The sequence below is a fragment of the Strigops habroptila genome, chromosome 12 (genome assembly GCF_004027225.2).
Source record: "Strigops habroptila isolate Jane chromosome 12, bStrHab1.2.pri, whole genome shotgun sequence".
In the NCBI taxonomy this organism is placed as follows: Eukaryota; Metazoa; Chordata; class Aves; order Psittaciformes; family Psittacidae; genus Strigops; species Strigops habroptila.
The window spans coordinates 2105876-2133411 of NC_044288.2; the positions used below are offsets into that span (position 1 = coordinate 2105876).

General features: G+C 53.2%; 2 protein-coding genes across 8 annotated transcripts; both read left to right on the forward strand.

Annotated features, from left to right (window-relative positions):
- Positions 1–441: 441 nt before the first annotated feature.
- Positions 442–18744, forward strand: KPNA6 (karyopherin subunit alpha 6). Of its 7 annotated transcripts, none has more exons than XM_030504937.1 (14): positions 442–532; positions 9641–9867; positions 10472–10567; positions 10846–10945; positions 11225–11319; positions 12073–12204; positions 12422–12510; positions 13502–13601; positions 14600–14763; positions 15536–15614; positions 15766–15891; positions 16436–16563; positions 17069–17247; positions 18034–18744. In XM_030504937.1, exons 1-14 carry the CDS (start codon positions 529–531, stop codon positions 18216–18218), a joined length of 1704 nt encoding a protein of 567 aa, XP_030360797.1. In that variant the 5' UTR covers positions 442–528; the 3' UTR covers positions 18219–18744. The 7 variants fall into 7 exon arrangements, with proteins under 7 accessions (XP_030360797.1, XP_030360799.1, XP_030360798.1 ...); XM_030504939.1 differs by having other exon boundaries at positions 9641–9774; XM_030504938.1 differs by lacking the exon at positions 442–532 and adding an exon at positions 4561–4600 and having other exon boundaries at positions 9641–9774.
- A 1036-nt stretch (positions 18745–19780) lies between these two features.
- Positions 19781–27067, forward strand: TXLNA (taxilin alpha). The gene is made up of 11 exons (XM_030504943.1): positions 19781–19974; positions 20870–21021; positions 22039–22377; positions 22813–22904; positions 23281–23451; positions 23778–23972; positions 24092–24211; positions 24493–24567; positions 25086–25178; positions 25527–25622; positions 25997–27067. Exons 2-11 carry the CDS (start codon positions 20904–20906, stop codon positions 26324–26326), a joined length of 1629 nt encoding a protein of 542 aa, XP_030360803.1. The 5' UTR covers positions 19781–19974; positions 20870–20903; the 3' UTR covers positions 26327–27067.
- The last annotated feature ends 469 nt before the right edge of the window (positions 27068–27536 follow it).

Sequence of the window (27536 nt, forward strand, 5' to 3'; positions counted from 1 at the left end):
GGACAAGACACGGGGGGACAGGACACGGGGGGACAGGACACGAGGGGACAGGACACAGGGACAGGACACAAGGGGCGTGATACCATGGGACAGGACACGATGGGGCAGAACACGGGGAGCAGGGTACGATGGGAGAGAACAAGGGGGGACAGGACACGATGGGGCACAACACGGGGAGCAGGATACGATGGGAGAGAACAAGGGGGGACAGGACACGAGAGGGTAGGACGAAAGGGACAGGACACGGAGGGACAGGACACAAGGGGCATGATACCAGGGGGCAGGACACGATGGCACAGGACACGGAGGGACACAACACGAGGTCCACCTCCTCCCGCTAGGGGGCACCCGAGCGCCGCGGACCGCGCCGGGGGTCGGGAGGGGAGGAGCAGCCCCGCCCCGTCCGCGCGCTTGAGGAGGTTTGTCCCGCCGCGGCCGCCGTCCGCGCCCGTCGCCCTCCCTCTGCCGGCGCCGCCATATTGTGGCCGCCGCCGCCGCTCGGGAGCCGCCGCTGCCGCCGGAGCCGCGATGGGTGAGCGCGGGCGGGGCCGGGCCGCGGGGCCGGGGGGAGCCGGGGGCAGCCGGGAGCAGCCGCGCCGCCGCCGGAGCAGCGCGGACACCGCGTCCTGTGGGCCGCCCGCGCCGCTCACTGGGGCTCCGGCCGCGTCCCCTCAGCGGTGGCGGGCCCGGCCGGCGGGGCGGGGGGTGCGGGCCCGGCCGCCGCCGCTGAGTCATCCCGGCACGGCGGGGCCTGCCTCGGGAAGGGCGCTCGGAGCCCGCCGGGCTCCCACAGGGGCGTTCGCCGGCGGGCCCGGGGTTGTCCCAGCCCGGTAACGGGGCCGGTACGGGGGGTCGTTGCCCGCTCGCAGCCGCGCTGGCCGGTGGTAACGGCCTGGGCTCGGGGAGCGGCGGGTTCGGCGCTGGGGCTGTGCCTGCTGCGGGCACCGAGGCGAAAGGCTTCGGAGCTGCGGTGGGGGAAGGAGCCGCCGCGGTTGGTGCCGCTTTAAAGCGTCCGCGGCACCGGCACCCCCCTGCGAACCTGCGCGCTGCGGGTTGGAAGAGTTTAGGGCAGGTTAAAGCCATTCCCCTTGTCCTGTCTCTACAGGCCATTGCCCAAAGCCCCTCTCCAGGTTTCCTGGAGCCCCTTTAGGCACTGGAGCTGCTCTAAGGTCTCCCCTTCAGGAGCCTTCTCTTCTCCAGGCTGCCCCAGCCCAGCTCTCTCAGCCTGGCTCCAGAGCAGAGCTGCTCCAGCCCTCGCAGCAGCTCCGGGGCCTCCTCTGGCCTCGCTCCAGCAGCTCCACGTCCCTCTTGTGCTGCTGCCCCAGAGCTGGATCAGGACTGCAGACAGCACTCTCAGAGCTACAAGTAAATCATAACTGAGTATTGCCCTTCGAAAGGCACTTCAATAACAGCAGCCTTTTCTTGCTGCTTGGGATGCAGTCTGTAATAGAAGCTCCCTGCGCAGGGAGGTGTCTCTTTCTTGAGGCTTCAAGTAGTAAGACAGGGTTTGAACTGGTGAAGTGGGTGGGAAAGCCAAGGCTGTGGCAGGCGTGTTCTCTATAAGCAGAGTGAGGATCTTCTGGGTGGTAAGGGTTAAGGTCTTGTCAATTTTCACCTGCAATGTTGTCTTGGAACCAGATTTCCCTTCAGAAGCCTTAGAAATGTCTTTTGGGGTGAGATCCTGCAGTGTTCAAGGCCAGGTTGGACACAGGGGCTTGGAGCAACCTGCTCTAGTGGAAGGTGTCCCTGCCTGTGGCAGGGGGTTGGAACTGGATGAGCTTTTTCAGCCCAAACCATTCTATGGTTTCATCAGAAACTCTCTGTCCATCTTCAAACCATCCCATGACGTTCCAGGGCAAGTGAGTGGCTACAAGCCTGCGTGTGCTGTGGCTGCAGCACCTCCCAGCACAGAACAGCAACTGAATTTAGACCTTGAGATGTAAACTCGCGACTGGCAGCTTGGGGTAGAACAAGGTCCTGGGGCCTGGTGGTGACTCTCTGAAAGCTGCTGGAGTTATCTGGAGCTGAGGACCTTCATGCAAAGGAGCCCCCCATCCTTCCCCACCGCTGCTCCCTGCGGCTGCTCGGAGCTTGAAGCAGGGGTTTCTCTGGCAGCAGGAATTGAAAACTCCTCTTAGTTAAGAAGCTACTTTGGGATCATTCAACTTTTTCACTGAACTAAGGCTGCTTTGCCACTGGTTTTGGCTGACAGGGCTAAATGGTGGCAGCATAACCCTGTTACCCCTCGTGTGCTGCAGGCTGAGGGTGCGTGGTGGCTCCGAGCACTTGTGGTGTTGCTCTTGTCTGCATTCCCAGGAATGCTCCTGGGTTTGTTCTTCGTTTGCTATGCAAATGGCCTGTCTGAATGCCTCCAGTGCTCCTCAGCCTGGGCAGCAGTGCCTGGTGCTCCATTCTGCAGGAAACCCCTGTGGCTGATGAGCTGAGTGAGTTATTTGGCTGTTTAGGCTCTGTTTGCTGTGTTCAGCAGAGCAAACATGAACTTTGTAAAGGGGAGCTCGATCGTTAAAGTAACATAATAGTGAAAGTACTAATTCCTGCAGCCTTTCAGCTTTAAGCTCTTGTGCTGGCAAGGTCCAGCTAAACTCAGCTTTGCTTTGCAAATCGGTGGTGTTTGTTTCTGGAGCAAAGCACATGTTGGGAAGGATGAGCTTTTGCTGGAATTTGATAGCCCTCTAGTCACCTCTGCCTATATCTGCTTGGTTTCAACCTATAACTCTTGTGGGTCGAGTTTGGGTTGACTTAGTCAAAGAGCTAATCCCTGTTTTAAGAACTGGTACAAAGGACTCCCTGGCCTTGGGTGACACTGTTGTACTTGCAGAGCCCATTCTTAAGGAAATCTGAATGTCTCTGAATACATAAATCGTGTTGAAGAGGAATTAAAGCCCCTGAACCTCAGATATTAGAGGTATAAAGATCAAGAGGAGGTAGAGTTGAAATTAATTGCTCGGGTTAGACATAAGGCAGAAGCTCTTCCCTGTGAGGGTGCTGAGGCGCTGGCACAGGGTGCCCAGAGAAGCTGTGGCTGCCCCATCCCTGGCAGTGTTCAAGGCCAGGTTGGACACAGGGGCTTGGAGCAACCTGCTCTAGTGGAAGGTGTCCCTGCCCGTGGCAGGGGTTGGAGCTGGAGGAGCTTTAAGCTCCCTTCAACCCAAACCGTCCCATGAATAGCGAGTTCTTTTGTCATGGATAGCCTGAAAGGAATCCTGATCTTTGCCTCTCCCGAAGGACAAGCCTGCTGTGGGACTGTTGTTTTTCCCCAAAGAGGATTTTTGCCTTTCCCTTCCCCCTGCCCAGCCCCATCAGCGGCGCTGCTGCACATTCCAGCAGTGATATCACATCCCTGGCTCTGGGGAGCTGAAGCAGAGGGCAGGGAGCCGGTGGTGGCTGCTGCCCCGGCAGCCAAACAGCGCTTATCCCCTGGCACCGCCCGGGTTAAGACCCCTCTGAAAGAGAACTGCCTCTGCCTGTGCTTCTGTGTAGTAAACACTCCAACAGCCCGGGCGAGAACAGAAAAGCAGCAGAGCAAACGTGCAAACCAGAGCAGCACGAGGGATGGGGTGACAGAACTTGGCCACTTTTCCGGGGTTTAACAGCAGTTGGGGTAATTCCAGGGCTGTGGTAGGGGGAAAGCCTTGAATTTGCTGCATGTTTGACAGGACTTCTTCTGTAGTTGTTCTCCTGGAAGCACAAGTGTGTAGCTTCGTTTTCCCTCTGTGGCCTTCTGAGCAAGTGAAGTGAGTTTTAATTCACTCCAGATTATCAGTGACATGTTCAATGGGAGAGATCTGTTCTTGACTCGTTTCTGGTAGCAGTTCAGAGCTGTCTTTTTATACTGTGTGTACAAGTGATTCAACTGCTTTTATGTGTTTATTATAACCAGCTTCATTTAGTTTGTACTTCAGTAGCACAGATTACTTGGGCTTCTTCCTGTGCTTTCAACTGAAATCACAGAGTTGTCCTGGACGTGCTTTTTCTAGAGGAGAATTCTCCAGAGACATTAAGTCCGTATCTGTCAGGAGGAACCTTTCTGCTGTGTTGTAAAGCAAGTGCTTGAGCTCTTAAGAACTGACTGAAGCCACGTCCATGGAGTGCTGCAAAATGCAATGCACAGCTCAGTTTGGGAGGGGTTTTGTTCCTTCTTTTAGCACTGCTAGCTTGTTCTACAGGTAAGGTTCATTTCCTTCCCCTGATCCAAACTGCTCTGACACCTCCTGCTGCTAAATCAGTTTGCGTCAACCATCTTCTGCTCCTGAAGGGCCCAGCGTTGAAAGCACAGACCCTGCAGAGAGAGACACCCCCCCCAAGCTCACAATCCTGGTGACTGTTGCAGAAGAGTCCTGTGCTTCCTCTTTGGTGTCTGAACCTCCTTGGGGTGGGTGATGCCTTCCCTGAATTCGATGTGGTTTCTCTCTGTCTCCCTGCAACTCAGTCTGAGAAAATATGAGGTAACTCAAACCCATTCCTGTGCTGCTGGTAGGTTTTTCCTGCAGCAGGATTGTGGTCCTGTAGGAATATGTATTTAGCTCTGAGCCTGGTCAAACGGGGAGGCAGGAGATGGGAGGTTCCTCTGGGTTTCCAGGTAAGTATATGGAAAGGTAGAAGAAACCCAAAGAACAGAGTCAGTAGTGTTTGTCAAATGGAACTTGGTAGTTTGCAGGACGTGTTTTGCTGCTACTTGTCCCATTTAGATGGGGTTTAATTGTAGCTGTCCCAGTTTGTACTATCACAGGGAAACTTGGCTTGGAAAGAGCCTTTGGAGGATGTGGCCCAGCTGAAAAGCTTTGAAATGTACCCAGTGGAAATGTGGGTGCTGATGGGGTTCATCCCTTCTCCCCTCCAAACACAGAGCTGCTGCCTTCCTGGCTGGCGAGGCTGTGCTGTAGGTATGTGTCCCATGCCCAGCACCAGAGCTGTTCCAGATACAAAGATTCCCTTTGGGAAAAGGGGTTTTGCCTTAAAAAAGGCCTTGTCAGATCTGTCAGTGTAACTGTTTCTCTGCCTTGTCACTTCAATCTGACTCAGCAGCTCGAGTCCTGATTTAGACCTGCAGTGACTCAGCTCGGAGGCTTGCAGCAGCAGCAGCTCAGGAAATGTTTGGAGCAAATGCTCTTTGTAACGCAGAGAACTGGGAAGAGCATCCTCTGGGAAGGAGCAGGGTGAGGTTTCTGATCCAGTAACATCAAGAAGCTGTTACAGTCTTGGCGTGGCAGCGATGACCCTGGAATTCCAGTTTCTGGCTGAGCTGCCGTAGCTCGTGCTGGCTTTTGCTCAGGCTTTGAGGGCTCTGCTGAGCCTCCAAAGCCAAACTTTCACACTCGTTTTCCTTCCTTTTAAGTGGTAAATACCTTCTCATCATTCACTACACAAGGATGAGCCTGTGGCCTGGGTTCAGCCGTAACAGTCACTTCTGTCCTTAGTAGCTGGTGCAGTGCTGTGGTTTTGACTTTAGCCTGGGAACAACGCTGATAACACACGGATGGTTTTGGTTGTTGCTAAGTAATGTTTACTCTGATCAAGGACTTCTCAGTCTCCTGCTCTGCCAGTGAGGAGGGGTGATTCCAAAGGGATTTAGCATTCAGCAGTTGTTGGTGTGGGGACTCTTTATGCCAAAGATGGGCTGTGTGCTGGGAGGCATTGCTCTCATTGTGGCTTTAACGCCCCCCCCTTAGGCAACCTTTCTCTCTGGGGAGACTTAAGAATAATGAAGTCGACTGGTTTCATGTGGACTTTTAGCAGTGCAGGTTTTGAGGATGGAGCAAACAGGCTTCTTTTAGAAGTTATGAAAATGTGGTTTAACTCCTTGATGCTTGGAAGGTGTGTCAGTGTTTGGCTTACATCTATGTTTAGCACAGAGCTGCAAGGCAAATTGCTTTGTGCTCTGAAGTGACCTTAGCAGATCACTGCACCACTGCTTCACAGTGAGCAGAGCTCCTTGGCTGACACTGGCCTGGTCTCTGACTCAGGATGGTGGAGCTGCATCTCCCCTCGTGCTGCTGCTTCAGTCTCAGTCTTTCTTTGTAGCAGGTCCCTATGGGGCTTCATCAGCTGCCAGTGGATTTACACACTCCCCTCGAGCGTGTCACCCTGCAGAGCCACTCTTGTAGCTGAGAAGTGACAGGTAATGTCTCTGACACTCTAGTCCATGGTCCCTGAGTTTTCCAGCTGCTGCTGTTCTCCTCAGGGCAGAGGAGTTCCTCTGAGCCAGGACTAGTGAGTGAGTATTGAGCCTTCCATCGGCTGGTGCCTGAGCAAAGCTTTCCATAGCTGTGCTTTGTTAAAGCAAGTCATCAAACATGGGGTTCAGAATCTGTCCTGCAGAGCCGGGCTTACCTGGTGTTACATGTTCAGGACATAGAAATTAATCTATGTGCAGGCTGATAACCCTTAGATCTGTTTCACTGCCTGAGGTCAGGGGATCCCTAGAGCAGAAGGGATGTTTTCTCCAGGCTCTGAGAACACTATTTGAGATGGAGCCAGTCTTGCAAGTCTGCAGTTGGCTGTTTCCTGGTGTGATCTCTGGGAGGTTTTGGTGCAAACAGCAGGTTCTCAAGTGTTCTTCGTGTTTGGAAACAGCGTTAAAACATCTTGTAGATGTGTGGAGCTGTTTGATCTGCAGAATGAGCTGGAAAGAGCTGAGGAAAGGCTCTGCAGACTCAGGCTTTTAACACAGTGCAAGCTTTTACCTCAGCAGGTTTTCATTCTGCCCAAGAAAGGTGGATTTGAAGAGGTGAGGGTGGTGCACACTGAGCCCCTCAGTGCTCAAGCATGGCAATAGCCTGCTGAGGAAACACGGATACTTCAGGGGGGTTGCAGTAGTCAGTTCTAACTGAGCACTGGAAGGGGGACAGGCAGAGGTTGTGCTGTAGTTCCAGGGTAACTCGAGGGATGCAGAACGTGGAGGAAACCAGGTTCCTAGAAAACAAAGCTGCCTCTTGCAGCAGGAAGGAGTGAAGCGTGAGCAAGGACCTGGAACAGAAGGGCCTGGACTGGCTCCTGCTGCCTGTGCAAAAGCAATGTTGCTGTTTCCCCTGGTGGTGGAAGTGCCTCAATCTAATCCTGTCCCAATTCTTGATGTTTTCCTCTTCTAACAACATATTCATGATATTCTAGTAGGGGTTTGGGGTTTCCCTTTAGTATAACAGGGAAATCCAGAACCTTAAACTACAAGGTGAGGAGCGTGCTCTGAGACCTCGCAGCGTGTCGGGGTGTGCTCAGCCCAGTGGGGTTGTGCAAGTTTGGAGGCAGCTGAGCTGTCATGTGTTGCTTTGCTATTTATATGACTAACTGCCTGGTAATCCAGCATATGGCATTAACTCCTTTAAGCACTTTTCCCTCCTCCTTTTCTTCAAAACTACCTTTTAATTGGAGCCTTCAGCTTTCCAAAGGGAGTTAACAAATTTGGCTTTGTTTGGGATTCTAATCCTCAGGATGAAGGCAGGAACTCTCACTCTTTTGTGTGCCTGATGAGCCATTAGCGTTGGGGCAGCAATAGGGCTACACTGAGGTGACACTGGTGCTTAAATACATCTTCTGAGTTCAAATCTATAGGCAAATGTCACACCTTGCTAGTGGCAGATCAGATAGAACCCCCTAAAGCCTGCAGGGGTTTTGAAAGTCCTTTCTATGTTCTGAATTGGCTGATTTTCAGTTAATAATAAGTTCTTCAATCTTGCCATACGATGCTGCTGGGAAGAGGGATGGGTAAGTCGGAATGGGTGCACAGTTCCTGTGAGCTTCAGTCTCTGCTCTTTGCCATGTGAATGGTCTTGCAGGATAAAGAAAGTGCTGGCAAACGTCTTTAGGAACAGGCTTCTGGAATCCTGACTTGTGAGAAGTGAACTCGAGGGAAGATGAATGGTTTAATGCAGGCTTCACACTGAGGCTGTTGTGAGGCAGGGTCCAGTGTTTAGTGTGGTGTCCGTAGGTTTCTTGCCTTGGTTTCATTGAGGACAGGCCTTATAAAATGGGCTATTTAGGGAAGGGTCTAAAGGTAGGTTTCTGTAAGGCTCAAGATCTTGCAGGACCTCCTGTAACTTGCTTACTTCACCCCTACAGTCAGTTTTGAGGCTCTGTGCTTCTTCCTTAGTAGTGCTCAGCCTGATGGACTCTCTTTCTTACAACTTCTGGCCACTTACTGTCCCCTGAGCAAGTTACTGAAGAAGGCTCCAACTCGGGGCCTGTGTGCCAGGGACATGCATCTCTTACAGTGTAAGCGACCAGAGAAACTAGGGATTTGGGGTTTTTCTTTATTGCTTTTCAGAAGACTTTCCTCTTGCTGTTTTGGGAAGAGAATCCCCTCGTAGCAAGATGCTGTGAAATAATCTGCCTTTTCCCTTGCTGGCTTTTTGGCTGGTTTGGGGAAATCACAGAACTGAAAGTATTTTGTAGCCTCTCCTGTCAAAACATGAGTTTTTCCAGTTGTTTCCCCTTCCCATAGCACGGAACTATTGGCTGTTGGTGTGTTGTATATATCTTCTCTCAGCTTTCCTAGCAGGAGGGCAGTAAGGTCTGAAACTTCTCCAGCTGACCTTGGAGGAGCTCCAGAAGGGCTGGAGGCAGATGATAAGTCAGACTGAAACTTTCTGTAAGCAATGTGGCTGAGGAGTGCCTAAAGCTGGAAAGAGGAGGGGAAGGAGATAGCACTGCCAACTTTCACGGGGCACTTCTGCCACCTGCCCTCAGCAGTTGGAGGAAAACAGAGATACTGGTGTCCAGCAGAGTTCTGGAGGAGAGGAGGTTGGTCTTGGGGTTAATTTGCACTCTGATGTTGTGTGTCGTGATTGCTTCTCTCCTGTCCTGAGAAAGGCATGGGCGTTAAGCAAATAACTGTATCATAGATGGGACAAAAGGAGAGTTTGGAGAGGGGCAAGAAGGGGTTGACATGGTCGGAGCAGTGGATCACAGCTGGATGCAGCTGGGGCGTTGATATCCCTCTGTCCTCGGGTTTCTGCTGCGCCCTGCTTGCCTTTCCCTGTGCCAAATAGTGGAGTGTCACTTCCCTGGCTGGGAGGCGGATTTACAGCCACCAGGTTTGAAGTGCTGCGTGAGGCAGATATGAAACAGCAAAAGAAGTAGGTCAGGTACCGAGCGCTGGCAGTACCTGGTGGGACAGACATGGCCTGTACATGATGTGCAGCCCTGCAAGGTCTGTTACCATTGTTATAGCATCAAGGCCATAGTTTGCTGGGAGTTCTCCTGGCTTTTTGCCACGTGTATGTGGTGAACTTCTCAGTCTGGGGAAGAAAGTCAAGGTGTGGTTTATGCCACGATGATACAAGGGAAAGAATTGCTGCTAAAAACCCAAGTAGAATTTAGTTGCGCACCCCCTGAAGACAGCGAAGCTGTTCGAGTGGGAGCCTTTCATATGGGTAACGTGCCTGACACTATGCAATTGGGACTGAGTTCCTTTTGAAATCTATGAATTATGCTTCCTGCAAACTTCCTACCCCTCTTGCCATAGCAGCCTATGGCATGAACTAAGGTTGGGATCACATTCGAAGTCTGATTTGGCTGTTCCATGCTGCTTCACGTGCCCGGGCTGCCTTGCCAGCAAGGCTGTGCGGGTAACGGAGCAGAGGGCGAGCAGGGAGCTGAGGCAGGTGGTGTGTTCTCCTCCCAGAGACCATGGCGAGCCCTGCCAAGGACAACTATCGAATGAAGAGTTACAAGAACAAAGCCCTAAACCCCGAGGAAATGCGGCGCCGAAGAGAAGAGGAAGGAATTCAACTGCGCAAACAGAAACGAGAGCAACAGGTAACTGTCACCTTGAGTAGCTTGTGTACAGCCTTAACACAACCAGGATTGTGCTGCTGCCTAACTGGAATCTTCAAGGATCTGTGCATTAAGGTTCGTTGGCAGTCCTCTTATTTTTCCTGTTCTAACCAACATCTTGCTTTTCTCTTTCTCTTTGTACCTGGCGCAGAGCACACAGCTCGTATCGGAGCTTTCCAGGCACTTTTTCCTTGGGGTGTTGGAGGTTTTTGTTCACAGATCCTTGTTGGTAAAGGGGTGTTTGGATGAGCTGGTGAATGGGGCTGTTTCCTTGAAGCAGGAAGCACAAGTGGAAGTATGGGCTGCATGTAGTAATTCTGAGCTGTATTTTTGGTTTGCCTTGGAGGTCTATGAACGTAAGAGGTGATGTGTGGCTCAGCCTGTTTGCTCTGTCAGTGCATCACCTACCAGCACCCTTCTCCCTGGTTTCCCTCACTTGTTAGGTCCAATGCTGCACTCGCAGACCAGTGTCTGAGGGCAAGACTTGGCCTGTTTTATCGCTGGGGTTTGGTGCCAAACTAGGCTTCAGAGGGCAGAGCTGTTATTAATGCCTGCTTCTCTATTCAGGTTGGGCTCAGTCTAGCTGACAGTATCTTGTTTGAGGAACAAGAATGTCTAGTTATGAAGACTATACATCACTGCTTTCTAATAATGCCTCCTGTGTTTTGTTCCTCACCAGCTCTTCAAAAGAAGAAATGTGGAATTGATCAATGAAGATGCCTCCATGTTTGATAGTCTCCTTGTGGATCCCTACGTCAGTTCCACCACATGTGGGGTAGGTGCCTTATTGTGATCGTGCCTTTGGGTACATTTAACAGCGGGGACTGCGTAGAGCTGACAAACTTGAGGGGTTTTTGCTTTCTCACTTATGAGAACCTTGCAAATATTACTCCAGAGAACTGGAAAAGTCTGCCAGGAAGTAAATAATGTGCTGAGATCTCAAATCTGGATCTTTGGGTTACTGGCTAAGCACAAAATCATGGTAGGCTGTCAGGCCCGTGATGTCTTAGTGTGAAATGGAACCCTTGTTCTGTCTCCTTTGCATGCTTTCAGGAGGGAGTGATCACAAGAGAGATGGTAGAGATGCTTTTCTCAGATGACCCTGACCTACAGCTAGCAACCACTCAGAAATTCAGGAAGTTACTCTCCAAAGGTAAAAATGACTCCTTCCTGCCATCACATCTGATGTAACCTTTCTCTGCAAGCATTTGTGCTTGTGTATTGCTGTACAGAAGCTTAGCAGCTTTGAGCTTGGGGGGAAGAAAGTTAGAATCTGGTATATTGTAATGATTTATGGTTGTCTGAATGACACAGAAAGTGATTGTGGAGAGTTGTCCTGCTGGGTTCAGTACAGGTTGGGATCGTTCAGCTCAGTGACAGCTCATCCCCTGTTAGAGCTGGGTGCTCCTTTGACGCTGTTCTGCTGTTTCAGAGCCGAATCCTCCAATAGACGAAGTGATAAACACTCAGGGAGTGGTGGACAGATTTGTGGAATTCCTGAAGAGGAGTGAGAACTGCACACTACAGGTAAAGGAGGTGGTGCTGTGGGTTCCTCATGGCATGTAGCTGTGTAACCACAGCTCAGCAACCTGAACCCAGGGGGGCTATCAGGGGAAAGTGCTGTCTTGAACCCGAAAGATGCAGGTTCTGTGGTGTGTGGGGAAAGGCAAAGGGAGCCTGTGGTGCTTAGGCAAGAAATTGAAATGATAAATGGCTCTGAATTCTTAGAAGAATGCTGGCAAAAATACCATAGTTGAGCTGCAGCAGAAGGGAATTTGGCCTCCCTGTCTTTGCTGGGAGCTAGTGGAGCCACGGAACATGTGTGTAGGAAGAAATTGTGGGAGGAGAAACCTCCTTTGTTGGAGGCTTTTAAGTACAGGTGAAGAGTCTGTTAGAAAGGGGTTGGGTAGAGCTGCTGCTGCCGTGGGGCAGAGGGATGGAAACTGTGCTCCACGGGTGTTTGTGCACTGTGTGTCTGTGCTTTTCTTGCTGGAAAATGGTTGTATGGGTGAAATGATGTGTGACTGGTGATGTCTTCTGCCTCTCCCGCTCTCCTGTCTATCCCTAGAGCCTCCAAGAAGGCATTCAGCAGATGTGGCTTTTTATTGCTTAGGAAAGTAAAATCCTTCCCTTCAAATACTGAGCTGTTGGGATATGGTTTTTCCTCTCGCAACCTTTTTAGTAGAAGTTGAAAGAGTTATAGCCAGAACTTCCTGGCAAATATTTTGCTAAATCAGGATTATTTTAGTCATACTCTTGTCACTTATTTGGTTGTTCCAGTTTGAAGCAGCGTGGGCACTGACGAATATTGCATCAGGAACTTCCCAACAAACAAAAATAGTAATTGAAGCTGGGGCAGTTCCTATATTTATAGAGCTGTTAAACTCTGACTTTGAGGATGTTCAAGAACAGGTAAGGTTCACTTCTTACTTTGGGGTTAGGGAGAGAATCACAGTGGGGTTGCCTGTGAGAGAAATGTGGTGTTTAAGCTGCGTGGCCAGTGTCTGACAACTGGCTTCAATTCCAGTTTGCCTGGAATTACAGGGAAAATGCTTTCTTAGCACACTGCCCTCTTCTTCCTCTGTTCAGAAACTGTGTGAATGCTAAAACTGTTGCTGTTTCCTTTCAGGCTGTCTGGGCATTGGGGAACATTGCTGGAGACAGCTCTCTGTGTAGAGATTATGTCCTTAACTGCGCTATTCTTCCTCCCTTATTAATGTGAGTAGCCATGAATACTTGCCAATGCAGTTCCTGATGTCCCAGTGCCCTACAGCAGAGCAATATCTGAGCTGGGTCAATAGATTCCCTAGCAATTCGTGGTGGTGATTGCTGGGAATCAAACCACTGGTACCAGTTAAACCAGCAGCTCAGACAAGTATCTGATACCGAGTGGGACTTGGTAGCTAACATGCCTTCTCACAAACCTTTACACTGTGCTCAGTCTGCAGCTGGTGCTGTGGCAGTGTGCTTGTCTTCCTGGAGCCACAGTGCTCACTGTGTGTCCCTCCAGGTGCCTGCTCTTTGTGCTTTACACTATGGATTTCAGGTGCTTGTCCGAGTGGGCTCCTCTAGGACTGAGGGCAGGGAGCAGGTCTCTGTACCCACCTTCCCTCTGCAGCTCCTGAGCATGGTGTGTGCCCACCAGAGCCGGGTCTGTCTGTCACACACTGTGCTCTCACTGCTCTGGAAAGAGTGAATCTTTATCCTGTCCTTGGCAGGCTGATGCTTTATCACAAACGGATTGTTACACTGCCACTTGTGTCAGTCACCTGGCAGCAGTGACTGCTGACAAGTCCTCAGCCCACAGGACTTGCTGTCCTCACTAGAGTGGGGTGACAGCAGTTTGGGTCCTCTAGTGAGGACCATCTGACCTCAGATAGGGTGCGAGTGGCTGCCTGGGCTGAATTCAAACTTGGAATTGCATTCAACTAACTTGCCCTTCCTTCTGTGACTTCTCTAATGTGGAACCTGCCTTCCTGACCCACATCACTTGTTACTGGTAGCAATAAGAGCTCTTTATCCTAAGAAGCAGTTGCATGTCACTTCTCTTCTTGCTTATGGAGAGGCTCAAGTGGCACACAGCATGGCTTGAGCTGCAGCAAGTGGAATAGTGGTTTGCCTTCCTTCAAATCATACTAGTTGTTCTCCTCTTGATTCCCTTGCTGGCTTCCACATCAAGGATGATAACTCCTGCTACTTGTCTCTTCAGGCTCCTTACGAAGTCCACCAGGTTGACAATGACACGAAATGCTGTGTGGGCCTTGTCAAACTTGTGCAGAGGAAAGAGTCCGCCGCCTGAGTTCGATAAGGTGAGAGGAAATGCCTTGTTGGCAGCGAGGTGATGGGGAGGCACCCACTGTAGATGGTTGTCTAAATTCTTTTTGGCTGCTGGACTTCTGTAAGTCATTCTGGGAGGCAACAGGGTGAGGTTCTTCCTGCTGAGACTCATCTTGCTGCTCAGCAGATGCTTAAGTACCCGGTTTGTTTTCTGCCCAGCCCTATTGGCAGCCCATCAGCTGGACCCCTCCAGGAGGGGGCAAACACAGGCTTCCCTGCGAGGCAGCCTGTGCTGTGGGCTCCTCGAAACCTTTTAATCAACACTGGAATGTTGAGACTTCACTCAAATTGTGACTAAAAACTTGATTCTGAGACCTTTAAATGCTACAAAACAGGACTCCTGGAGCTATGTGGATCAGTGGGAGCTTTCCTCTCCCCCTTTCCTGGTGTGCTGCTGGCACTAACAGGAGGTTCTGCTGGCTTTTCAGCTGTCTCATCCTTCTTTGGTAGAAGAAAACCATTAAGATCAATGTTTTCACTCTCAAAGCCTGAGAGCTGACACTTCAGATTCCATCCCTCACCTGGGGATGAAATCTGAACAGAGTGTCACTATAAAATCACTTATAAATGATGGAAGTACTCAGAGGTGTAACTGTCGATGGTTGCTGCTCTGAATACTGAGCTGTTCGGGGTTATGAAGTGTAAGAACTGGAGCAGTGCTCTTCCACAAGATGTGTAAGGAGCTTGCAAATGGTAGCCTGCACAGTAGCACTTGTCCCAGGAGTCCAGACTTGGTCCTAGAGGAATGGATGTAATTTCAATTTAGCAATAACGCTGCTGAAGTAACTTCAGACGCTGATTATAAGGTGTGTGAACCAACAAGGAAGCTGCTGGCTTTGGGGAAGGAAACAGTGGACATCCCAGACCTGTTATCTTGCCAGTCAGCACAAGCACGTGGTGCTTGGCATGCAAACGTGGTGGTCCTGGCCGGAGTGTGACTAACCTGCTGGGGTGGTGGCTGTTGTTGTAGGTGTCTCCCTGCCTGCCAGTGTTGTCCCGGTTGTTGTTCAACAGTGACTCTGACCTGCTGGCAGATGCCTGCTGGGCTCTTTCCTACCTATCAGATGGCCCCAATGAGAAAATCCAAGCAGTTATTGACTCGGGAGTGTGTCGGCGACTGGTGGAGCTCTTAATGTGAGTATCTGGTCTTGCTGCTTCAGCCCAGTGAGACTGGAAGCGTGTGCCTGAACGTAAGTTCATGTCAAAGCCCATCAGAGCACCCTTCGCACCTCTTGAGTGCACAGGATCCAGGTAATGGGTTCTGTAGCTGACTTCAGAGCAGTGATGACATAGGAAGGTCTGAAGCAGGTTGAGAGCTGTAGTTTGTTATCTTTTCTTTCTGCGAGAAGCTCAGTTCCTCCTGTGTGCTGGGATAAACTTGCTAAAGAGAGGTTGGAATGATGCTTCTAACGTGTGAAAGGAGAGAGGACTGCGGTGTGTCTTGTGCTCTCAACCTTCAAACATGCTTCTGGAAGCCTAGTTCCTAGGCAAATCCACAGGTGGCAAGAAGAGTGTCTACCAAAAATCAGCGTGGCTTTGTTTCTCTGATACCTATATGGGATCTTGGATAAAAATGTTGGAATGAGCCTCTAACACCTTCAGAGCTGGGAGATAACTTGCTTCTAAAATTCTCCTGATAAATTCTGGGTGTTCTCATTGGGTTAACAACATCTTTGGGTCAGGAAGGGGGGTATGTAAGAGGTGAGAGCTGTAATCGAGCCATTTGAAAATGATGGAGTTAGGATGAAAATCTCTGTTCTGTGACTTCGTTTTCAGTGGCAATATTCCTGTGTGCTAGGGGGAGGAGTTGTAAGCAAACAATGCAGATAAGATGCTGGGGAGAGAATCTTCTGCTTGTGTGTTACCTGATAGACTTGGCTTTGTCCTTGTGCCGTTTCTCCTGCAGGCACAACGACTACAAAGTGGCCTCTCCAGCTCTGCGAGCAGTCGGTAACATCGTGACGGGGGACGACATCCAGACCCAGGTGAGGGAAGCGCCTGTCTCCCAGGGAGCGGGGACGTTCTTCCTGCTGAGGCTCATCTTGCTCTTCAGCAGATGTTGGAGTGCCTGCTTCATTTTCTGCCCAGCTCTGGACCTGACACTGGTGATCTCACTTTTGCTTTCTTTCTCCAAAGGTGATTCTGAACTGTTCAGCCCTGCCTTGTCTCCTTCACTTATTAAGTAGTCCCAAGGAGTCGATCAGGAAAGAAGCCTGCTGGACTATATCCAACATCACAGCAGGAAACAGAGCACAGATACAGGTAGGGTCTTCTCCAGCCCACCTGCAGTGAACCTGGATTCCAAGCTCAGCGTTAAGGATGCTCAGCTTTTTTCTCTGGCAGTCAGGGGCTGGGTTTGTTCACATCTCTCATTCTGCAGTAATGTGCAAATTTGCTGCTCCCAGCCATCTGCCAAAGGAGCTTAGAAAAGCCTTTTAATGGTACCAACAAAGACTGGCCTGAAGTGAGTGCCACAGCTTGGATTATTGGGGCAGGAGGAGATACAGCCCCTACTTCCTCTTGCTGTGTTAGAGGTACCCCTTTGAAAAGCTGGAGCTTGTTGGGTTTTAATTTATCCTTTTCCTTCCCTACATAAAGGCAGATGAGGGATGGGAGCATTGCTGCAGGACTGATGCAGTAAGAGGGGTTGTCTGCTGTGGGCTGGTTGTGGGATCGACCATCTTGTGTTAATAGGATTTGGCTGAGGAACTGCTGAAGGGTACAGCTTGGAAAGCTCTTTTGCATTGACAAATGAAGGTTTCTCTCAGGTTGCCAACTCAAACCCCTCTTGCTGCTCTCTCCCCAGGCAGTCATAGATGCAAACATTTTCCCAGTCCTGATAGAGATCTTGCAGAAAGCAGAATTCCGCACGAGGAAGGAGGCAGCGTGGGCTATCACCAACGCAACGTCAGGAGGAACTCCCGAGCAGATCAGGTATTCCCTGTGGCTCCTCCTGGGGACAGCTGTCAATGTGTGGAAGCTTTAGGAACTGCTTCCATGGGAAGCTGTGAGACAAGTACAAGGGAGTGATGTGGAGAACCTCTGGGAGGGTACCTGAGGCAGAGCTGTAGCTGGATCCTGCCCTGAGCTGGGAATTGCAGCTTCCTTCTGAAGCAGGAGAAGCGAATCCGAACTGCTTCCCCCTCCCTCTTCAGAGAGCTTAGACTGGACTAAATGTCCAGACTTGATGACAGATTAAATTCCAGTGTGGACTTTGTTTGAGTAGCACCTGGATTTCAAAGGGAATTAGCAGGTTCCTTATAGAGGGGGTGTGTGTGTACAAATGCAAACAAGTGGGTAAAAACAAACCTTGCAGAAAGTAAATACACATTTTACAGCAACTTTTTCAGTTTGACTTGTTCCCCTTGCTCTTTCTAACTGAGCAAAGCTGATGCTCACTAATCCTGAACAGTGTGTGTTGCTGGTGCTCTCTCTTCAGATACTTGGTAAACTTGGGTTGTATCAAGCCTCTTTGTGACCTGCTGACTGTCATGGACTCCAAGATTGTCCAGGTGGCCTTGAACGGGCTGGAGAACATCCTGAGGCTTGGAGAGCAGGAAGCCAACCAGAGTGGGACAGGCATCAACCCGTACTGCAGCCTCATTGAGGAGGCCTATGGTAGGTTGTGGCCTTGGTGCTGTTGGCTTTGAACACCACAAGGTGTGTGTTAGTGTTGTTGTTGCTTTTCTGCCATGTTAAAGGATTTAGTATACCCCAAACTAGCCAAGATTTGTTCCAATAGTGTCTTGAGACTCTTAGGATTTGGGCATAGGACAAAATACATGGAAGTAAAAACTATCCTGCTTCTGGTCTAAGCTTCCTAGGCCTGCAGGCGAGCTGATAATCGTGGCTTGTAGCAGAACTAATCAGAAATAAGCTGAGCTAAGTAAAAAGTGACACTTCTGGGTCTAAAATTGCTCTAACTGGACCCAGTTACACACGGTGGATGTACTGTGGAAATCCAGAGAGGCTTCACTTTTCCCTGGAGCAGCTTAATTTGGTGGGTTTAATTAGGACAGGGAAAGCTGCTGCTGCCCTTCTGCTGGAGGCTACTGGGGCGGGCGCTGCTTCCTTCCCCTCCTTCCCCCCAGCGACTACCAAACTGCTCGTGCCACTTGGTTTAACCTCACTGAAATGAGGTTTTGTCCCCAGCAGAGCTGGGAGTGCAGCTGCTTTAGCTGTGTCAGCGGAACAGGCTATTGAAGTGGCATTAATGCTGCCTGGTAGGAAAGCCACAAGCAGCTCTGCAATAGCTTTAGATGTCAGTGCTGCTCGCCAGCCCCAGACGTAACACAGACACGGGTCTCGCAGTGAACAGGGGAAGGAAGGGCGGAGGATGGATGTGGAGTTGCAAATACCAGGATCTCCTCATTTCATCGCATTCCATTTCTCTTTGCCTCCAAGGTTTGGATAAGATAGAATTCCTACAAAGCCATGAGAACCAAGAGATCTACCAGAAGGCCTTTGATCTGATTGAGCACTACTTTGGAGTAGAGGATGACTCTGCTTTGGCTCCCCAGGTAGATGAGAACCAGCAGCAATTCATCTTCCAGCAGTCCGAAGCCCCCATGGAAGGTTTCCAGCTATAATGTGCCTGGGGCAGGGAACAGAACACCACAAACTCGCTGGAAAGCAACTGAGAGCAGCTGATCATCCCATCCCCTTCTTGCACACGGGAGGCCAAGCACCCACTCCACCTTTAGGAAACAATTCTTCCTTCAACCAACTAAACCAGTGCTTTGCCCGGACGGAGAGAAGGGGATGTTCTTACACTTCTTTTTCTTTTTTGCTGCTGCATCCATGTCTTTAAAGCAGGCATCTGGGTGGAGGAAGGACACGGAGGTGGCAATTGCACCTCTGGGTTTGGGTTTTGGTTTTTTTTTTTCTCCCCTTTGTGGTGATCTCTTCCCAAATGTCACTTCTTAACTCGGGTACTTCATTGAGATGGCAGCGTTGGGTTGGGTAAGAACACAAGTAGCAGTAAGCGTTCTGACACCAATAATTCTGCAAAGCCTGGGTTGAGCTATTTAATTTTATTTTTTGTTTTTTTGTTTTTTTGTTCCTTTTTTTGCACATGTTACTCTTTATTAAAGACTCTAATTTGCCAAGAGCAAAGTTTAGCCCTGGCCTTTCTGCACCCCTCCTCCAGCGGACAGTCCTCTCGAGCCTGGGCCACGCTCCCCTGACATATACTGTACATGGACAGAGAAATGGGAAGTTCTCCCACTCCTGGGAAGAGGTTTTTTTGGGGGGAAAGGCTTCTTCCCTTTGCAGAGAGCTATTTTATTTGGTTGTTTTGGAAGAACTATTTACAAGGAGAGAAAAAAGAAGCACCGAGCCCCCCCCCCCCCAAGGATGGTAACTGTGAGGAGGGGCGGGATGGTGTGTGTGGGGGGGGAGCACAGGCTGTGTTTGCATTGCTACTGACCGCCAGCCCCGGGACTGTGCACACGGTGAAAACCCACCTTCAGCTTTACTTGAAATCTATTTTTTTTCCATGAGAACGTGTTTTGAGTTGTGGGTTTTTTTCCTTCTGCCTCGGCTTGGGGTGGATCAATGGGGAGAAGGGGATGGGGGGGGGAGGGGTGGTATCTCCATGCCCAGCTTTACCTCCTGCTCGCAGGCTCATGGTGTTATATTCAACCAAAAACCGTCAAATCTTTATAGTTTTTATATGATATAGAGGTAAATATGTGTCTGATGGGGCTTCGGAGATACAAATACACGCGAAATCGCTGTGATTGGTGTGAACGGAGCACTGGGAGCTGGAACCGGGCGCTCCGCCTCCTGTTCCCCGGGTCCCTCCCGCGCTGTACGAGCCCCGGGAGCTCTTCAACACGCTTCCCCAAGACCTTGTTAACGAGAACCGGCCGCCCCGGAGCGCATCGGCCCCGCGGGGACGAGCCTTTTGCCTCCGAACGCATCACCGGGACCCGAGCGGGCGGCGGGGGGGGAGGGGGGGACGCGGCGGGAGGGGCGCGGCGGGGCACTCTGGGAGCTATGGGGGGGCGGGGCATGCTGGGAGTTGTAGTCCATAGGGCGGGCATCGCCCCGCGCAAAGCACGCCGGGAGTTGTAGTTCGCCGTTCTCCCGGCATACCCCGCGCTACCTCACCGCTGATTGGGCGGCGGCGCGACCCAGCGCTTGCGCGTTGCGCGGCCGGTGGGAGGCCCGGGCCGGAGCCGCTTCCTTCAGCGCGGAGCCCGGCGGGGGGCGGCGGCACCGGGCACCCCCCCCACACACCCTCCCCATCCTTCCCCTCCGGTGCCACCGGGCTCTGCGCGCTGATTGGCTGAGGAGAGAGAGGGGAGCCGTGCGTCAGAGCGCTGCCGGTGACGCCACGGGGTGCGTGCGTGACGTCACCGGGGGCTCGGTGGCGGGGGGGGGCGCGGGCACCGATGGGGCTGGGGGGGGGCGGGAGCGGTGTTAATTAACCCCGGGTGTAATTGGGGGGGTGGGGGGGGTGGGTGTGTCTCTCGGCCGGTCCCGAGGTGTCGGTGTCAAGGGCAGGGGGTGATGAGGACGGTACCGGGGGGCGGAGGCCGGGTCCGAGCATCGCCCGGGGCCCGGTGTCATCCCCCGGCGGAGGAGCAGCGGCGGGGGGGGGACACGTGTGCGGTGACACCCCCGCCGGGTCTCTCGCGTGTTTTCGTTGTAAGCCCCGTCCTGGGGCTGCGCAGCGAAGCTGCTCCCTGCTCCCGGGGTAGCGGTTCCCTCCCTCCAGCCTCCGCTCCCTCATTAGCGGCGTAACTAATGAGGCTGCGGGCGGGGAGGGTGAGAGCGAACCTGCCCTGCGGGGGGGGGCCCCGGGGTGCGGGTTCGGTGTTAGCGCCGGCTCCTGCTTTCCTCCCGCAGCTCGAGTTGGTGCTGAGCTCTTGCTGCCGAGGCTCAGCCCCCCGGGTCCCCCCTGCAGGGACGGGGGGGTCCGTCGGCACGGGCTGCTCTGGGGTTTGAAATCCAGGGGTGAAGCTCAGCGGGGATGAGGGGGAAGGACAGCGGGTTGTGCCCAGCGCTGCGTGTGCAGCGGGAGGTGCTGCCTCGCTCTGGAAGGGGCTGTTTCAGGTGGAAAAGGAGCTCTCCTTAACACAGGAGGTGCACGCTGAAAACGATGCTCCCTCTGCACAGAGCTGCGGGCGGCAGCCTCTGCCAAGAGCAATTCCCTTCCCGGTCCTGCTTGGTGATTCCTAAAATCCTCCGAAGCGTTCCTTCTCACTAACAGCCGTTGTTTCTCTTTCTCTAGGCTTCGTCGAGGCTGAGCAAGGAGGAAGGTCTCAATGAAGAACCAAGGTGGGGAGACCAAAGCGACGCCACGGCCTCCCAGCTCCCCCAGGATGAGCAGTGCTCTGGTGCTGGAGGAGGGCGACGCGCCGGAGGCCACGGCAGCCCCGGAAGGTGGGGAGAACCCGGGGCTGGATCAAACTTGCTCAAAGCTATTCTCTGAGAGAGAAAACCCACGTTCATCAAGTGGGTGTTGGTTCAAACCAACCTTGCCTTGTGTTCTGAGGTAGCAAATAGAGTTAGTTTGATAACCAGCTGCTGGTCAGTCTCTCAGCTGGAGAAGCTTTAGAAGCAAAGTGCTTCCTGGCTGCTCTTCCCCAAAGCTGTTGGGGACAAGATATGTTTGATCCGAGACAGTGCAGCTGCTCTTACACGTGAGGAGAGAGGCTAACGCAGCTTCCAGATCTATTGGCATGGAAAAACGCCTGGCTCTGGGGATGTTGGGAAGCAGTTCCTGTGAGGGAAGGCTCACACACAACCTGCTTTCCTTTGTGGATGGTGGGGAGGAAGGGGAATTTCTGCTCTTGGCAGATATTGGGGCTTGGTCATGCTCCCTGATGGAAAGAGTGGCTGTGGGGGATGCCTCACCGTTGTCAGGGCTGGGACACAGTGGAACAAAGCAGCTTATGTTCAGCCTGGAGAAGAGAAGCTGCGTGGAGACCTCAGAGCAGCTTCCAGGGTCTGAAAGGGGCTACAAGGATGCTGGGGAGGGACTCTTCATCAGGGACTGGAGTGATAGGACAAGGGGTGATGGGTTCAAACTGAAACAGGGGAAGTTCAGGTTAGATATAAGGAAGAAGCTCTTCCCTGTGAGGGTGCTGAGGCACTGGCACAGGGTGCCCAGAGAAGCTGTGGCTGCCCCATCCCTGGCAGTGTTCAAGGCCAGGTTGGACACAGGGGCTTGGAGCAACCTGCTCTAGTGGAAGGTGTCCCTGCCCGTGGCAGGGGTTGGAACTGGGTGACCTGATGTTCCTTTCCAACCCAAACCGGGCTGGGATCCCATGTTGCTGAAGCTCAGCCACTCAGTGCCGTGGGGTGCTCAGGAGCCCTTCCCTTTGCCTTGTGCTTATAGAGCCCAGGGAACAGGCAGCGGGAGGGGAATCTCATGCTTTGTGTTCCCATCTCCCGCAGCTCCTCTGGCACAGGAGGACACCAAATCCTCCCGGCCCGCCGTGCGCGACGTCTCCGAAGAGCTGAGCAGGCAGCTGGAGGACATCCTGAACACGTACTGTGTGGATGCCAGGCAGGAGGCCCCGGGGGAGGACGGGGGGCAGAGCGAGCCCACGGAGCCTGAGGAGCCCGAGAAGGGGCGCAGCGAGTCCCCCAGGAACGGGGACCAGGAGCCGGGCGGCCCCGAGATCAACGGGGAGAAGGAGAGCACCAAAGGGAGCGAAGAGTTCCGGCCCGGGGAGGAGTGTGGGGAGCGGGACCAGAAGAAGGCTCAGGAGAAGAAGAAAGCCAAGGGCCTGGGTAAGAGGTTCCCTGCTCTGGAGGTGCTCCCAGCCTGAGAGCATCAGTGGAGTCATTGATTAGTTGCCCTCCATGCCTCGGGGGTGTGATGTGCGGCAGCATTTGGGAATGATGCAGCATCTTGTGTGAGGAAATGTACCAAGTGCTGCAAAGGCACCGACTGCTCCTGGGTGCTGCTGCAGCCTCCCAAGTCTGTGGTGGTCTCTCCCGCTGGATATGACCCTCTCTAGCCAGCACCGTGGTGGTTTCCCACTTGGAGAACCAGGTCTTTCCCCAGCTCAGGTGAAATCCATGGGGCAGAGGCCTGAGAAGGTGCTGGAGATGTAGCTCTGGCCAGGGCACGGCTGGGAGGCCTGGTTTGTCTCTCCTCTCTTTGCTCTCAGGAGCCAGAACTCTGTGGAAGTGCTTTTGTTTTAATTGCATGTCTCCTTCCAGGCAAAGAGATCACTTTGCTGATGCAGACCCTGAACACCCTGAGCACGCCAGAGGAGAAACTTGCAGCTCTGTGCAAGAAATACGCTGAGCTGGTGAGTGCTCGTTCATCCCAGGCTCTGGGGCTGGGGGAGGACACTGCAGCAGTGAGGAGGCAGAAGATGGCTGGAGATATTTGGGGATTTTCTTGGTTGTGCAAGGAACAGTCCAGGAACACACGTGCAGCTTTGCAGTGCGTGTCCTGGGATCCCTGCGGTGCTGGAGATCCAAGTGTTACAGGATGGATGGTGCTTGGTCCAGGCAGGAGTTGTTGTTTGCAGAAGCATAAGCAAGGACAGGAGTAGCTGTGGCAAATCTGCTCCTCTCGGAGCACAGGGAGCATTTCATTGATCCCCATGTCCCCTCCTCGGGGTACAGCCTATTGCTCTGGTCTGTCTGGTTGCATCCGTGCCCTTTGCTCCCCTGTCCCAGCTGGAAGAGCACCGGAACTCCCAGAAGCAGATGAAGATCTTGCAGAAGAAGCAGACGCAGCTGGTGCAGGAGAAGGACCACCTGCAGAGCGAGCACAGCAAAGCCATCCTGGCCCGCAGCAAGCTGGAGAGCCTGTGCCGCGAGCTCCAGCGGCACAACCGCACCCTCAAGGCGAGTGTCTCCCCTTGAAGGGTGCTGGTTCACCTGAGCCCTTGGGTCAGCCGCTCGGAGCCACCCCAACACGCTTCCCTTCAGCCAGAGTCAGGGCAGTGCTTTGGTTCTGTGTTAAACCATCCCTGCCCGCAGTGCCCGAGTGTTACTTCAGGATCTATTCACTGGAGAAAGGGAGGGGAAAGGCCCAAAGTCCCGTCCTCATTGATGGAAGCAATGGTGGGAGGCTGGGGGGGTTGTGAGCATCCCAGGTTTGGGCTGTTTGCTGGCACAGGGATCAGCCTGCCCAGCGCAGAGGCTGACGTGTCCCTGCCCTCCTCACGCAGGAGGAGGGTGTCCAGCGTGCACGGGAGGAAGAGGAGAAGCGGAAGGAGGTGACATCCCACTTCCAGGTGACACTGAACGACATCCAGCTCCAGATGGAGCAGCACAACGAGAGGAACTCCAAGCTGCGCCAGGAGAACATGGAGCTGGCAGAGAGGCTCAAGAAGCTCATCGAGCAGTACGAGCTGCGGGAGGAGGTGGGTCGGGGTGGGAGATGTGGGGCTGGGCTGCTCTGGGGGGGCTCTGGGGTCGCTGACTGGGCAGCAGGGCCTGGGCTGAGTGTGTTGGTGCCTGAGTGCTGGTGTTCCCTTGGCAGCACATCGATAAGGTGTTCAAACACAAGGACCTGCAGCAGCAGCTGGTGGATGCCAAGCTCCAGCAGGCACAGGAAATGCTGAAGGAAGCAGAAGAGAGACACCAGCGGGAGAAGGACTTTGTAAGTCTTAGAGCAGTTCTCTCATGGTGGTGAATACGTTGCTTTTGGCCTTGTCCCTCTGTGGTGGCTCGTCACTGCTGGATCCCTGGGTCAGAGCCCAGCTGGGATCAGGCCATCCCAAGCATCCTGCATGCCCAGCAATGACTGATCCCCCAGAGGATTCCGGAGTGGGGCTGGAGCCCTGCTCTGCCCTTCCTGTGCCTCCCAGCCCGCTCCTGTCTCCAGGCCATGCAGGGCCCTTCCCTGGCAGCAACCAGGTAACTGCTTTTGCTCTTCCGCAGCTGCTGAAGGAAGCTGTGGAATCCCAGAGGATGTGTGAGCTGATGAAGCAACAGGAGACCCATCTCAAGCAGCAGGTGGGATGTTACCTGGTTGATGAGATGAGAGTTACCTGGGCTGCTGCTCAGCCTGCTTGTTGGTTTGGGGTCTTTTCCCTTCCTCCCTAAGCAGGGAACCACCCAAAGTTCCCTAACGTGGAAAACAGAGGTGCAGGGTTGCTGCTGGGTTTGGTGTTGGTGAGCCTGTGTTGGCATGGTGTGAGCTGAGAATTCCTTCAGCAATTCTGCCTCTTGGGAGAAAGGCTTTTCCCAGCACATTCCCAGCGCTGGGAGCAGTCATGTGATCATACCTGGCTGCATGAGACCCAGCAATTGCCTCCTGCCAAGGCCAGAGGCTGTTTGTGGGACACATCAGTCCTAGGATCTTTCCCTAGAAAGAGTGTTTCCACATTCCCTGGTCCCTGACGCTGGCAGAGCAGCTCAAGCTGCCAGTTTGTCATCAAGCCCAGTCAGGAGACCCCAGCTCAGTTTTTGGCTGTATCTGCCCTGTCCTGGGGCAGGAGCAGTGCTGAGTGTAACCCCCCCTCTCCCCACAGCTGGCTCTTTACACGGAGAAGTTTGAAGAATTCCAGAACACCCTTTCCAAAAGCAGTGAAGTGTTCACCACGTTTAAACAGGAGATGGAGAAGGTGGGTACCACGTCTGCTCCCGCACAGGCTGCCTGCTTATGTTTCCTTGATGCTTGGGGGAGCTGGGAGAGCTGCAGCTCTGTACTTTGGGTTTGCTGGTACTAAAACCAGCCAGGAGGTTGGTGCCATCGTTGCAGCAAGGACAAGCAGCACAACCCTGCCTCCTGGTTTGTTGGTAGCTGCTTAGTGCTTCCCACTGGTGAAGTTGGCTGCAGGAGGCAGGGAGATGTTTCCCAGGACAGCAGAACCTCACACTGGGATCCCGGGTGCCTGTTTGAGGCCGTGTGAGATGTCACGGAGCACAGCACTCTGCCTGTGCCTTACTTGTCCCCTTTCTGTCACCTGTAGATGACAAGGAAGATCAAGAAGCTGGAGAAGGAGACCACCATGTACCGCTCCCGCTGGGAGAGCAGCAACAAGGCTCTGCTGGAAATGGCTGAAGAGGTGAGGAGGCTCCAGCTGTCCTGTCCCCTGCACATGGTGGTGGGAGCCCTCTGTCCCGTGGCAGAGTGATGGTTGGTTGGTGCAGAGGTGTGTGGAAGAGCTCGGTCTCAGCAGCACTTGGCCTCTGTGGGAGCACAGGAAGAAAGCATCAGTGATGACAGCATCAGGTTTGGCGTGATCTTGGCAGCGCTGGGGTAATGGTTGGACTTAATGATCTTAAAGGTCTTTTCCAACCTCACTGATTCCGTGATTGTAGGTTCTTTGAATGCCAAACGTTTGCTTGATCATGAGTATTTTCCGCCTTGAGCTCCCCCCCCGGGGTTTCATCTCTCCCTTTGTGCCTGAAAGAGTCTGACCTGCTGCTCTCTTTGCAGAAAACCCTTCGGGACAAAGAGCTGGAGGGGCTGCAGGTGAAAATCCAGCGCCTGGAGAAGCTGTGCCGAGCTCTGCAGACGGAGCGCAACGACCTCAATAAGAAGGTGCAGGACCTGTGTGCGCACGTGCCCCGCGCAGACACCGACCTGGGCGAGCCCCTGAAGGACCCCCCTCGGGACGGCTCGGACGTGGTGGCTCCAGCAGAAGAATGCCTGAACTTGGGAAAGCCAACACAGAGCCCGGATCCTGCGCAGGAGAGCCTGGGAGAACTGAGCATAGGAGCCTTGGGGCAGAGCGGGACTGAGGGAGGCAGCCGGGGCGCTGACTGAGCCTGGCGTGCGCCTGCACAGGTAGGGCGAGGGAGGGCAACGTCACTGCTTCCATAGACTCCATCTGATGCCCCTCTCCAGGTCCTGGGACGGGCAGGAGAGGCCCAGGGACCTGAGATTTCCTAGCTTAGGTTTTTGGAAGGTTTTCTAAATTTTATATATATATATATATATATATATATATATGAGATATAAAATACGTGCAGGGCAACATCCGCTCTATAGATGAAAACGAGAACGACCCGCCCTGCGTGTGCGTGAATAACTAATATATGGAGCTCAACTGATCGTCCCTCTCACTGGAAGACCTTGGCATTGGCAGGCTGCAGCTCCCCAAAAACCTCGTGCAGCTCAGGAATGGGGGTGCCTGGGTCTGGCCTGGCCCAGCAGGAAGAGCAGGATGCAGCAACGCTCTCACATGGGGTGAAAGCAAGCGAGCCAAGCAGGGAGAAACGAAGCATTTCCCAGCACTGATTCTCCCTCCCTCCTCTGCGTCAGGCAGGAGGAGGCTCCTGGACTTGCTCCTGGTTTTCCATGCTCTGGCAGGCAGCAAATGAGGCCATTTCCTCTCCTCTGTGTGGGTTTTGTATGTGAAACAGGGACAAAACACAGCAGAGCAGCTGGGGGTGCCCGGTTCTAACGAGAACCTGCTGGTGTCTCAGTAGCCTTATGATTCACAGTTGCCTCTTTGCTATACGCACACGTGCACAAGTGTATTAAACAGTTAATCCAAAGCTCTCATTCCCAAGTGTTTTGCACAAGTGCGTGCGACCAGTTGTGCGAGGGGAACCAGGGAGGTGCCACCTCAGCTCCTCTGCCCCTGCGCCAGCCCCGTCCCTCGGTGCCAAGTGGCTGGTCTTGGAGGTCCATGGAGCCGAGGCTCCAGGAGGACAAACCCTGCATCTGCTCCATGAAGCTGCTGCTTAAGCCGAATCCCTGGGACCAGTAGAAGGTGAACCGCTGAGGATAGTCCCTTCCGCAGTGTCAGACCCTCAGGCCTGGCCATGCTGGTGCTGTCGCAGCCCCCCCTTTCTCCTTTCCCTCTCTGCTTTCTCAGAAGAGCCTCTCCCAAGCGCTGCTGTGTCTGGGGAAGGTCTCTGTAGCCTCTGCCTGCGGGGGGGGGAAGCACTCGCCCAAAGGACCTGTGATGGACAGATTGGAGCCTGCTGCTGGCACAGGGCTGGGGGAGAACTTATTGTCTCAAGACTTT